The 13,175-nt window shown below is 38.1% G+C and overlaps 1 protein-coding gene across 2 annotated transcripts in view; it reads left to right on the top strand.

Annotated features, from left to right (window-relative positions):
• The first annotated feature begins 5,601 nt into the window (after positions 1-5,601).
• Positions 5,602-13,175, top strand: part of BRINP3 (BMP/retinoic acid inducible neural specific 3) — a 228,164-nt gene continuing 220,590 nt past the window's right edge. The window contains exon 1 of one of the 2 annotated variants that reach the window (XM_075711317.1): positions 5,602-5,837. In XM_075711317.1, coding sequence (XP_075567432.1) covers positions 5,602-5,837 — 236 coding nt within the window. The remainder of the gene's footprint in view (positions 5,838-13,175) is intronic. The other variant, XM_075711318.1, reaches the window with a different exon arrangement.

The raw sequence follows: 13,175 nt of genomic DNA on the forward strand, positions 1-13,175 counted from the left end.
TGGCAGGGACAGCTCTCCATTCTTTAACTCCCCAAGTCCCTGTTCTGTTTCTTTGTTCTACCAAATGTACATGCTGGCTCTTGTAACTGCACCAGCCTTCTGGTGGTTCTCAAAATGCATGAAAGCTAACCACTGTCAAACAGCTGCCTATGAGCACAGGACAGAATAGTCCACCTCAGATCATGAGTCCTTTTGCTATCCTTCAGGAAGTTCAGCTTGGGAGAGTTTATTCTGTGGATTTAGATATCTTCCTTTGAAGAACAGAATCCTTGTGGTGGCTGAGAGCAGAGCACAAGTGAGACGCTCTTTTGCTTTCTGTTATACCCTCTTCCTCTGTAGCTGATCCTGACTGCAGCACTTTCTGCTCTTCTCTTCCACAGCACATCATCAGCTTCATCGTTGTTTCATTTACACTGGACTGTCTGAGAATTTCAAGGACAGGTGTCTCCCCAGGTTGTTAAAATTTAAAGTTGTTAACATGTGAAAAATTGCTTTTTGGGGGGGAAAAAAAAAAAAAAAGATCACTGATTATAACACAGAGTTAAGAGAAAGAATTTACTTCATTCCTGTTTTCCATGATGTGCAATCTAAAAGAAGTATCAAGTGTACACCTAGTATAGTACTTCATCAAAAGTAGTAACTTTGAAATCCCTAAGGCGTGTAAGTGATTGGAGAGATGGAGTACGAAAAACCTCATAAATGACAAAATTATGATCTTACAGAAATCTAACTACCTACAAACAGACTTGGTTGTATTCCCCCCATCTGTTCTCGGATTTTTTCTTTGTTTGCAAAGAAAACTAGGCTTTGAGTTTTGCAGAAAAATCCACCATCTTAGAGACATTGAGGTTTCTAACACTTGTGGAGAGATGAACTATTAGTTTCCTTTGAAAGGACATATCTGAGAATAACAACCTTAAATTTTTATTTCATTATTATGGGAAGTTACAGCCAGGAGAATCCTACTTCAGCATAGAGGATTGTCTTGTTTCCATGGAGAGCTGGGATGTTTCAGCATTTTCATGGAATTCTAGTGACGATAAAAAACAAAGTGCTTCAGAGAGATCCTGGTCTTCTGAATTTCCACTGTCAGAAGGAGATCTCTGTGAGAAGCAAAGAGAAAGAGGCAATGACGGAGGCAAGGCTCTGCTCATTTCTGTGATGCTGACAGAGATTGCAAGGGCATTGTTCCATGTGCAACAGAAGAGTGGGCATCTCAGACCAAGGCCACAGCACCTCCCAGACTTGCATAATAGAGAGAAGTATTGAAAAAAAAAACCCTTATCTTATTAAAAAATCTGTACATGTAGTGTCCAGTTTTTTTAATTCTTGAAAACTCCAGGTGGCCCAAAAAAGCTACTGATGATGCCTAACCTCCACTTTATTGACTCTTATATAAAAAGTTACTCCACCAGTGAACCAGTAAGCAGTGATCTACTTACTAGTTATATCTCTACTGCATAATGCCTCATTTGTTTTATACATGACTCTCACCTCTTAGGAAAAAAAAAAAAGGTTGTATGCAGTGAGTTTACCACAGATTTCTATTTTTTTTTTCCCTTGAGAAAATTTTATCCTGTTTCCATTTTAGGAAGGATTTAAACTTACTGATTTGCTTTTTCTTGAACATTGCTCTCCACACATCTGGGTTAGCCCTATATTATTCTGTATATCTTAGTACACATGATTTATCAATTCATATTCTGTAAGCAAGAGAGCTCAACCCACAAATCAATTTGTACTATTTTAGGTACAGTAGCTTAGTGAGTTCATAAACTACCCATATGTAATTATATACCATTTCTAATGTTAAAAAAATTATTCACGTGAAAAAAGGAGGACTGAATCTGGTGGGTTTTGCCCTACAATAGGATGACAACAAAAAGACTACAGACTTCCTGCATTCTTGTTCACAGCTGAAGTTTGATGAAATTTGTCCCAGTGGCCACAATGTTTGTTTTACACTTGTCAGTACTATATTCTCAGATGATGTAAATGCATGGATTTTACCAGTCTTCAGCACCCTTTATGTGTCCATGAAAGCTAGGACTTAGCTATGGTATTTCCAGAAGGTGCTGAGTCAAATTCGTTCTGCATTAACTCCAGTGAGAAGACAATGGAATTCTAAGAAGAATTTAGCCTATTATGCTTCTTGAACTCAGTCTAACCTCAGATTTTAGAAAAGGAAGGACTGAAAACTTATTAACATTTGCAAGTGGTAGCTGGGTGAAACCCTGGGGATAACAGAAAGTAATTGTGCTGAGCACATATACCTGATAATCATCCTGTAAGATAGCACTTTAAAGAGGCAGCATGTTAACACAACAGGTTTTTTTGAAGTGTCTTTTCTACAGAGTGTCTTCTCCACTTTAAAATCCACCACCTCTGTTACTTAACAGGTGTTCATTTGTTTTTCAATTCTCACATCCCACCCAGAAACCAGCAGGTGCTCTACCACAAATTTAATTCAGATTCTTCCTCCCTGGAGTTCTGTGGTGGCTGGTGTAACTACAACTTCTGTATGTTCCATGTGCCCATAACAGTTTATTAAAAATGTTTTCAGGGCATTTGCATTCTTTAGAGAATTTGAGTATTTAAAATTTAGAGATATTTTTCACACTGTAACCTTAGGAATATTCCTTAGGCTGGAATTTTCTAAATTATCTTTTAATAGGAAATAGATATTTAAATCCTTCTAAAGCTTAAAAAAATCTTAGGCTTGGTCTTTCCATGCTTCCATTCCCTGTTTGTTAAATTGAGGTAAAAGTTTACTTCTCAAGGGTGTTGTGAGAATTAATGCTGTGGAGACTGATTCTACAATGACTGGACAATATAGACAAGTGGATAAGTATCAGTTAGAAATGCACACATTATTTTACTCTCCCTGAGGACTAGCTGTATATTTATACTCTTTTGGAAAATACCTTCATATATCTTTAAAACAAGGAGATTATTTTCTTCTGTAGCTACACAGGTTGTCTAAAGGTCTTTTGCCAATGGTTAATTTATGACATACCATAAGGTGTAGCAGTAAGGCAAGCATAGAGCAGGGCTCTTCACTATTGTTTTTCAAGTGCTCATTTGTCCTTGTTTTAGGAAGATACTACATATACAAAGTAATTCATTTTCCAATCCTAATATTATAATTTTAAATTCAAAAGGGACTCAATTAGTCATCATTACAGTTCAATGGTCTGAAACATTTTAGTGTTAATAAGTACCCAAAAAAGTAAACTCATACCTCTTGTAATTTAAACCGTTACACGATTTTTTTCAATTGAAAAGATAATTTAGGAAACATAGAACCTTATGTCTTAGCTAACAATTTTATAACAGCAGTAGGTACGAGAATTAACATTCTCATTATGCCCTTTGTAGTTTCATATAATGTAAAGAAATTATGCCCAGGGTCTTCCTAGTCTATGAAAAGGATGATGGAGGGGAATGTATACACTGTGCAATATATTTTTCCCTGATTGGTGGGAAGAAGAGGGACATAAGTATCTGTGGATTTTCATGCTGTTGTGATGCGAAAGCAGGTCTAGCCTGACTGGAAGTGACTGACATGTCTTCATTCACATTGAGCTAACTTTTAACAGGAAATGGCAACCAAATGATCATCATGGCTTTTATGCACCAGGAGAGCAATCTATTCCTATTCAGTTTTGCTTCAGATCTGTGCATGCTTTTTCATATGATGTTGTGAAGGTTACACAATAGTGTAACTTCACATACATGAACATCAACCTATGAAAGCAAAAAAGCACCAACCTACAGAGAAGATATTGAAACTTCATACAGTATACACAGGTCTGCAGGCTTTTTGCATGTGAGTGATTGCTTGAGAGTATAAATAAAAGTTAGAGAGCTCTTTGCTGTAGACTCCTGGAATCTCATTTTGAAAGGATTTATAAAATTAATGAGATCTGTGTTTTATGATTATAAACCACTGCATGGTTGTAATCATTTATGGTTACAAGTCAGTGCTTTGGCATATGCTCAGCATGAGATATATGAATAGAGTCTTTTTTTTTCATTGACATTACTTACACATTTATTGTTTGCAGGATCAGGTCCAAATCATGTTACGAACAATTACATTTGTGCCTAAGAAGACAATAAACCTTGACTATTTCTCTGGTTGTATATAGACAGATTATTATATTCTCAGACTGTAAATTCCTGTTGGTTCATATGAACTTGCATGCTGCTCTGGAGGCAGCTAACTTCCTGCAGCTGATATGTTTATAATCTATATAAAAGACTCTTCAGAATATTAATGTCCATAATATATGCACAGAACGTATTTATTAGCTACACCATTTCCATTATAATGGACAGGTGGTACCGACTGTGCAGTTGCAGAACTGTTCTATTGGAAGCATCCTTCATTTAGGGTACACTTACAAATTAAATTACTGATGGTAAAGAAAAACCTCCTGCCAAGTAAAAAAACATTATAGCAAAGGGCACTGTAAAAGTATCATAATGAGTACTGTTTTGAGTGAATGTGAATTAAAAAATGTTTTTCCCTGTAAATTCATCAGCTAGAAAAATGAAAGCTCTCACATTAATATATTTTAATTAATTCTGTGCCATTTTACCTTACGCTGAAAACTAGAACTGATTGTTTCTACATATTTAGGAATTTACATCACTTTTGTCATTTCCATATTTCTGAGAACTTCATGCGCTTGCATAGATGTTTTCACAAAATCTGAGCAGGACATAGAATCATTATCCCATTTCACCTGTATGGGACTGAGGTATAGAGAGAAGCTGTGGCTTGTCTTCACTGAGTTCCTGCATGAGGCTATGGTTAATACTTAATTTTTGATTGGGCACCCAAACAATTTTTTAGGCTCAATTTAAATAGTGTTTCTGGGCTGATCCATTGGGTTGGAGTGAATTGGACTGCAAGTCAAATGCTGCTGTTAGGGATACTCAAAACTGCAGCACCTGGAGCTTGAATAACTCATTGAACTCATCACTGTGGGTAGCTCCAGTGCTATTGATCAGTGCAGTCACTCTTTGTCCAGCTACGCGGTTTGAACAGAATAACATGAGTCTGTTAACTATGTTTGTAGTGAAGACAAGCCATTAAGTGACTTTTCCAAACACATTAAAAAAGAAAGCAATCTGGGTCTTCCAAATCTCATCTGTTTTCTGTTCAATATCTGAACTGCGACCTTATGCAGAGATGTTGCTGAATGATTTTGTACTGATGCTAACAGGCAATAATTCTTGTGTTGTATATTTTTTCATTAATGACTAGCATTATTGGGAAAAAACCCAACAATCCCTCCCCTGACAATTTGTGAAGGTGTCCCTTCAACAGGAAATATTGTCACTGATGATGTTAATGAAGACGTTAGTTTCATAGCATTTGAAGTACTGAAACACTCCACTGTTAACTAGCCTAGTGGGGTTTATGCTAATGTAAAATGTAATAGAGGCCACTATCTCTTTAAGCTGAAAGAAAGGAAACTTGTTTCTACTTCCAAGGGATGCGTAGTGTGTGCTTATCTAATTGACTGTGTATTTTGTCTAGGTGTTGAGGGAAAGCTAAGAGAATGAAGGCTCTAAGTCCCCAGTGGAAGCATGATATGGCGATGCAGTGCTGGTGCTGAATTGTTCTCTCTGATGGCTCTATGGGAGTGGATAGCACTGAGTCTTCATTGCTGGGTTTTAGCAGTTGCTGCTGTTTCGGATCAGCATGCCACAAGCCCCTTCGACTGGCTCCTCTCTGATAAGGGACCCTTCCATCGCTCACAGGAATACACAGATTTTGTGGACAGAAGTCGACAGGGATTTAGCACAAGATACAAGATTTACAGGTATGAAGCAAAGGGAAAGCAATTATGGAGATGTCCTTAGAAGTTGTAAACTATCAACAGGGGTTTCCTTAAGGGAAACTTTCAGATGTGGGAACAAATCCATAGACACAAAATTCATTGCTGAAATATATGCAAGGCCATATATGCACTGTGTACTATGGAAATGACTGCTTGTGTTGTTTCTATTTTGTTTGAAGAACTTTTAGTAATTGATTATGTTGCTTTGGAAAACATTGTTGTTTACTACCTACCTCTAGTCTGCCCTAGTGACATACTGAAAAATGTCCTAAGGTATTCAAACACTATCTTTGATTGCAGAGGGCTAACATGGAACACCCTTGATCATGCAGCAAGATCCAGTTCAATTGCTTTCAGTGTTGCTCAAGACATAAGCTGAGACTTTAAGAATGAAATTGTGGCTCCACAGATACTACTGGCAAAGTATGGACTTCATTGTACAAATCAGGGCATTTCGAAAGTGACTCACAAAGTTTCATATTAGTTTATACCAGTATCTTGAATAGCAATTTTCTCATCATTGAGGAACTGAGCAAGAAGAGCCACTTAGTTTCTACAGAAGTTGCAGGTGTTTGGTCCATCACAAAATTCAGCATTAGGCTGGCCCAATTCAGCCTGTATGGGGGGCGGGGGGAAAAAAAAAACAGGGAAAGACTTCAAAAATACAGGTCTGCTTGAGAATTTGTGCCTTGCTGTAGAATTGCTTTCATGATACACTTGTAACCTGTCATTTTCAACTCTTTTGGGAGAGCACTGGTGAAATATCTTCGTAATCATTTGCAAGAGGTATAACTCAGTAACACCAAATAGGTTTATCAAGGACCTGGGAATGAAAAGGAGACTTCAGTTTAATAGTAGTGACCTAATGACAATAGAAAGAAGGGAAGAAATGAGGGAACATGAGAGATTAAGGACTGAGAAAACAAATCATAGACAGAGAGACTTCTTCACTTCATATTGTTATAGATCCCTGCTGGCAGCAAAGAGAAAGGGGTCGCAGCAGAGCAATACAGGACAGGCTGTTAACTTATAGAATCGTAGAATCACAGAATCGTTTAGGTTGGAAAAGACCTTTGAGATCATCCAGTCCAACCATTAACCTACACTACCAAGTCCACACTAAACCAATCAAGGGTAGACTAGACTAAACCATGTCCTGAAGTGCCACATCTACCCATTTTTTAAACACTTCCAGGGATGGGGACTCCACCACCTCTCTGGGCAGCCTGTTCCAATGCTTGACTACCCTTTCCGTAAAGAAATTTTTCCTAATTTCCAACCTAAACTTCCCCTGGCGCAGCTTAAGCCCATTTCCTCTCGTCCTATTGCTGACTGCATGGGAGAAGAGACCAACACCCACCTCACTACAACCTCCTTTCAGGTAGTTGTAGAGAGTGATCAGGTCTCCCCTCAGCCTCCTCTTCTCTAGGCTAAACAATCCCAGTTCCCTCAGCCACTCCTCATAAGGCCTGTGCTCCAGACCCTTCACCAGCTTCATTGCCCTTCTCTGAACATGCTCCAGCACCTCAATGTCTTTCTTGTATTGAGGGGCCCAAAACTGGGCACAGTATTCCAGGTGCGGCCTCACCAGTGCCGAGTACAGGGGGACAATCACCTCCCTGCTCCTGCTGGCCACACTATTCCTGATACAAGCCAGGATGCCGTTGGCCTTCTTGGCCACTTGGGCACACTGCTGGCTCATGTTCAGTCAGCTGTCAACGAACACCCTCAGGTCCTTTTCAGCCAGGCAGCTTTCCAGCCACTCTTCCCCAAGCCTGTAGCGTTGCATGGGGTTGTTGTGACCCAAGTGCAGGACCCAGCACTTGGCCTTGTTAAACCTCATACAGTTGGCCTTGGCCCATCGATCCAGCCTGTCCAGGTCCCTCTGCAGGGCCATCCTACTCTCTAGCAGATTGACAGTCCTGCCCAGTTTGGTGTCAGCTGCAAACTTACTGAGGGTGCACTCAATCCCCTCATCCAGAACTTCCATAATAACTCTCCAACCTATAAACACAGACCATTTTGGTATGGAAAGACACACACTGATTTAATTTAAAACCATGAAACAGTTTGTGCAGATGTCATACCTAATTTAAACTATTATTCCCTAGTGGTATCCAGCTCTTTAGGAGAAGGTAAGAGTGATATATGCCTATATGTATATAATGTCCTTTAGTTCAATGTCCAGTGGCCGGTGACAAAACTGTTGGTCTCAGTCCATAAAGATTTTATTTTTAAGGAACTTGCTTTATTTTCCTTTCCTAAATACATGCAGTAGAGGGCACTCTGTTGCAGGTCAATTTTGCAGTGGGCTGCTTTGCCATATAGAGAGAAATTAAACACATTTTGAAAATAAAGTGTGATTTGGAAATATGCTTGATGAAGTGGCTTGTCTTAACAGAATAGCATTGCCCAATATTTACTGCATTTTAAAAGCCAGCTGTCAGGACCAATAATGTAAAGCCAGTAATGCAGAGACTGAGGCAGCATATTTTATTCCTATTATTCTGTACTAGTCAACACTGTACCAAAATTATCTTGCTAAAAATATCAAAGATGGAATTGTATTTCATTTCAGCTCTTTCAGTCAGGTCTTTGAGAACTTTTCCTCCTCTCAGCCATCTTTACAGAAACATTGTTAAGTTTTATAGATCTGTAATCATATCTCTAATATTTATTTGGGTATAGGTTTCAATTGACTTTAATTTACACAAACCCACAGAAAGTGTTTCTTGTGTTTATTTCTATCTTCTGCCTATTCCCTTCAAGAGATGTGCTGGGAAGTCAAAAGAGGCACAAGCTACCTGAATCAAAAGAAAAGCTGCATTTTTTGATTTAGTCCTCCAAATACAAACCTTATTGCAAGGTTTCCTTGTAAAATATGGTGCCATTAGCAAGTAGTGCAGAACATGGTGACCTTATTACGAACCACACACTGTAAATTTAATCCCTGTTGCTTTTCTATGAGCTTTCCCAGGCTAAAGGATCTGGAGTCTAATTGGTCTGTTCATTCCCTCACCTATCTTTTATGTAATGAAAATGATCCCTCAGGGACACAGTTCTGATTTGAATGGAGAGGTAAGGAAGGAGAAAACACAGGCCTGCATTGACTCAGCTGAATCCTATTAACAAGAAAGAAAGGTATCTCTCCAAACAGTGCTAACAGGAGGGCCTCCTTTCCCTTTGGTCTTCATTTCAGCCCTAAAAGTCCACACCTTTTTAAGACTAAAGGGTAAGGCAAGGAACTTCCCCTCATTTTAACATCCATGCCAGGTCAGACAAATCATGACTGAAGACCTTTTTTTTTTTTTTCTTTTTTTTTTCTTTTTTTTTTTTCTTTTTCTTTTTTTTTAATGGCATAAATGTGGCAAGTAGCTGCAGACTACCTAAAGGTGTAGTTCTCTTTTGGGGAAGAGTTAGCTCCAAAGGAACTGATGGGACTGTGACAAGTAGCAGTTCTCTTTCCATGTCTCCAGAGCAATGGCATCCAAGCCATACACAGAAGATGACCCATTATATCTCTTTGCCAAAACCTAATAAGTACTGCTGCCCCTGGAAACTAGCTCAGGATGACCAACCTAAACACTGGGACTAAGAGTTCACAATTAACAGGAATTAAATGGGCTCAATGAAAGTAAGATAAAATCAGCAGTGAGTTGCACATATTGCATGTAGTACTTTAAAATGTGTTGGAGGAGATTTCAGCGCGAGACTGCTGTATAACTTTTGTTTTCCAACATTGGAACAATTATCCAGTAACTAGAATGATATTTTGATTCCCATTATTTTTTCCCCTCCTTTGGCAGTCTCAGGAGAGGCAGTAATGATGTAGAAATCTCAATTAAATCATTAACTTCCCAATTTTTTAAAAAAATTCAAAATAGCATTCCCTACTACAATCAAGATCATATTAAAAAGCAGAAAATACCTGTTATTCTGCTTTTGGTTAAATTTGGTAATGAATATTTATGTAAATACCGAAGTGCCAGAGATCATAGGATCATAGAATAGTTTGGGTTGGAAGGGACCTTTAAAAGTCATCTAGTCCAACCCTCCTGCAATGAGCAGGGACATCTTCAACTAGATCAGGTTGCTCAGAGCCTTTATTCCGCACCATTGCTTGACACTGATTTGCATGGGATCAGTCACATACTACAGGCCCATGAAAGATATAGAATGATTAAAATCAGGAAAATAGGACAGAGAACTGGAAAAGCACATATTAAAGAGAACAACAAAGAATATTGAAATGAAGATTACTTAAAACTTGATGGAAATGTCATTGTTTCTCAGCTATTGAGTAAAACAATGTTGTGTTACTTGTTTTATTCCTGACATTCTGTAATAAAACATGTAATAAATGTAATAAAACATTCCTGTTTTATTCTCCATGACAGGAGACAGACTGATTTTAAAGTTTAGTTTCACTTAAACATATATGGCAATTGCTTTCCATAATGTCCAGTGGCCTTATTTTTTTCAGTTCTTAAATTATGTAACCTGTTTGCATTTAAAATAGATGGAGTCCAACTTTTAGACTAAAACATTTAAGAAAAATTTATCACTATATGGACTCTGTGCTAGCATTTCTATTTCCTCCCCTAACTGTTTGTATGTCAATAAGGCAAAAAACAACTGCTTTGTATCCACACTTCTGGGTCACTATAAACAAGTGTTCATCTGAGAATCAATCTCTTGTAAATTGTAGAGATGAAACCAAAGGTTGGCACTGAGGAGCACACTTATTAACTGAGCCCAATTTCTTATGAGAGGTCTTAACTTAAGAATAATATAGTTTAAAGATGAAAGTTACACTTTGTCTTATTTCCCTGTCTAGCCTTCAGAGCATAAAACAAGCATGTGATAAAACCAGCTGATGCACAAACTATGGGAAGGTAGCAGTAGAAAAATCTACTGTCACCCGTATTTTAATCTATACATTAAAGATCAGTTATGTCCACGGGGCAAACAAGCTGATTCTGTAGTGTGCTTAGCTCCCCAAGGAGAGGAGCTTTCAACACTACAGGATAGAGTAGTGTTGAAAGAGACAAATATATGTGTAATAATGTTTTAATCAGGTACTGCAGAACACTAAATAATTGCAACCGATGTTACCAATGTTAGAAGTTGGGAGTGGTGGGCTGGTTATATTGATTATGTGGCAGTGTGCTATTCCTTATAATTCTTCAAAGGAAATATCCTCCTGCAGGAAATTTAGTAATTGACACAGTTTTTGGTGACATTCATTGACAGTGATTTATGGAGAGAAATGCCAGGAAAGCACCTGGATGGTTGCTGAAAACCTCTAAATTAGTATGAATGCTGTGTTAATATTTTATGGAAGGTGGCTCCTGTAGTTAATATCAGTAAATATTTTGGCAAGGAAAACAGAGTTTATAATTTGTTACTTAATACACAATGGGAGTACTGTACCTGTTATGTAAATCAGCTACCCAGACAAAGGAATTTAAATCCAAACAGAATGAGATGAGAGGTTACCAGGATGGAAAGAGTGATTGTGAAAATATGCAAAGAACCTACATTGTATCAGAAGAGGTGATTTCTACAGAGATAGGGAAGTATTCATGCTATCAAATAAGGTCCTGAGGAAATCTCCTCAGGGATACTGTGCAGTTTTGTTCAAGCAAAATGATTTAAAATCTGAAACAGATGTGAAAAATCAGGGGTAGGAATAGCCTAGCTTTTTCTTTTAAGCAGGAAATGTTTGGTACATTCTGGGTGGGGGGGAGAGAGCAGAAAGAGGATACAATTCCTGTCAATATACATATCATAAATTGAGATGAACTATTTAAACCAAAAGCCATCACTGTCATAAAACCAAATTGGTATGAACTGGCTATGAATAAATTTATGCTGGCAATTTAAAAAAGGTTTCTAATCATTAGAGTAAAATAATTCTGGGACATATAAAGTTACAAAACCTTACCAATCCTATGAATAAGGGGAAAGAGTTATAAGATGCAGTGCTTATGATAGTGGACTATGTTTTAGTAACCATTGAAATCCCTTTGCGGTAAGTATCCCTAACCAGTGTAGAATACTAGTTTGCAAAAGGAAAAAAGAGAATCTCCTAAAGAACTGAGTAGCTCTGTGCAGTATGGTATTTGTGTGGCTTAAGAAGTGTTCCTTTAGAGTTTGTTTTAAAAGGGATTGTGTTTGTTCATGAACAATTAAAAAAAAAAGGGTTAGAAAATAATGCTATCAAATTAAAGATTATTTTGTATTAGGATTTATTGGGTTCCTCTCACATGTCCTTTGGTAACTAAATCTATAGGGTGAAGTGAGTAAGACCGAAGACCATAGGTAGAACACTTGCTACTATGCTTTGACACTTGTGTGTGAAGTTATGTAGAGCCAACGCTGAAGCTGGTTGTGGTTTTTATTCCCTATCAACATATTTTAGTCCACAGCTATCACTAAAATTCTTTACACATGTATACTCCTGACAGACAGTGTTAATAAAAAAACTTGGGGGTTCAGCTGTGGATGTACACATCAACATGCCTTGATTTGCAGTTTTCACCCCAGTGTACAGTCTGGAATGACATTTCCTTGTGCTCTTCCCAAGGTTGCTTTGAACCGATAATTTAGGAATTTTAAGGCATTGAAAAGAATTAATAAAATGTCTTCAACAATTTCTTCTAATGCAAATGTTTAGTAAAATGGAGGGCTGAAAAGGGATGTCTGCCATCATACCTTTCAAAAGTCTAAGGAAGCAATGGTATGGCATTTCTTGGTAGTGTTATTTCCTATACATTTGATCACACTCTAGAAGCCATCATCACTGACAATTTTTTGGAAGGGCCCGTTTGGTACTGGAAGCATCAGAGCTGCTGTCTTTTTTAAATAAGTCTGTTTCTCTGGAAACTAAGACAGGAGCTCATTTCTCAGCCATGGACCTCAGTTTCCTTCACACAAAACATCACATACAAAACCCACAAAAGGTGAGGAAGGTAGTGACAGAGGAGTGGAACAGGATCTATCAAAGGAAGGAATGAGGCAAATTAGTACTGTAGAAGCTGAGGAAAGAAATGGGCTGTAGTCAGCAAACTGTAACTGTAATGGGTGCCTGTGACGTAGCTTTCAACAGGTAGCTTAAGCAAACGGGTCACCATTGCCTTCAACTCTTCAGAGCCTTGCTTGCTTGGGCATTGAATTGCATGCACACTGCCACTGCTGGGCAACTGAGAACTGGGATTATAAATGCACCAAAGAGCAAACAAGTTTATCTTTCACAATTGCCATATCAACAGGGAATAAATAGCAGGAACAGTTCTTTCTGCCTTTTCCAGAAATTCA

This window comes from Pelecanus crispus, chromosome 5 (assembly GCF_030463565.1).
Source record: "Pelecanus crispus isolate bPelCri1 chromosome 5, bPelCri1.pri, whole genome shotgun sequence".
Taxonomy (NCBI): Eukaryota; Metazoa; Chordata; class Aves; order Pelecaniformes; family Pelecanidae; genus Pelecanus; species Pelecanus crispus.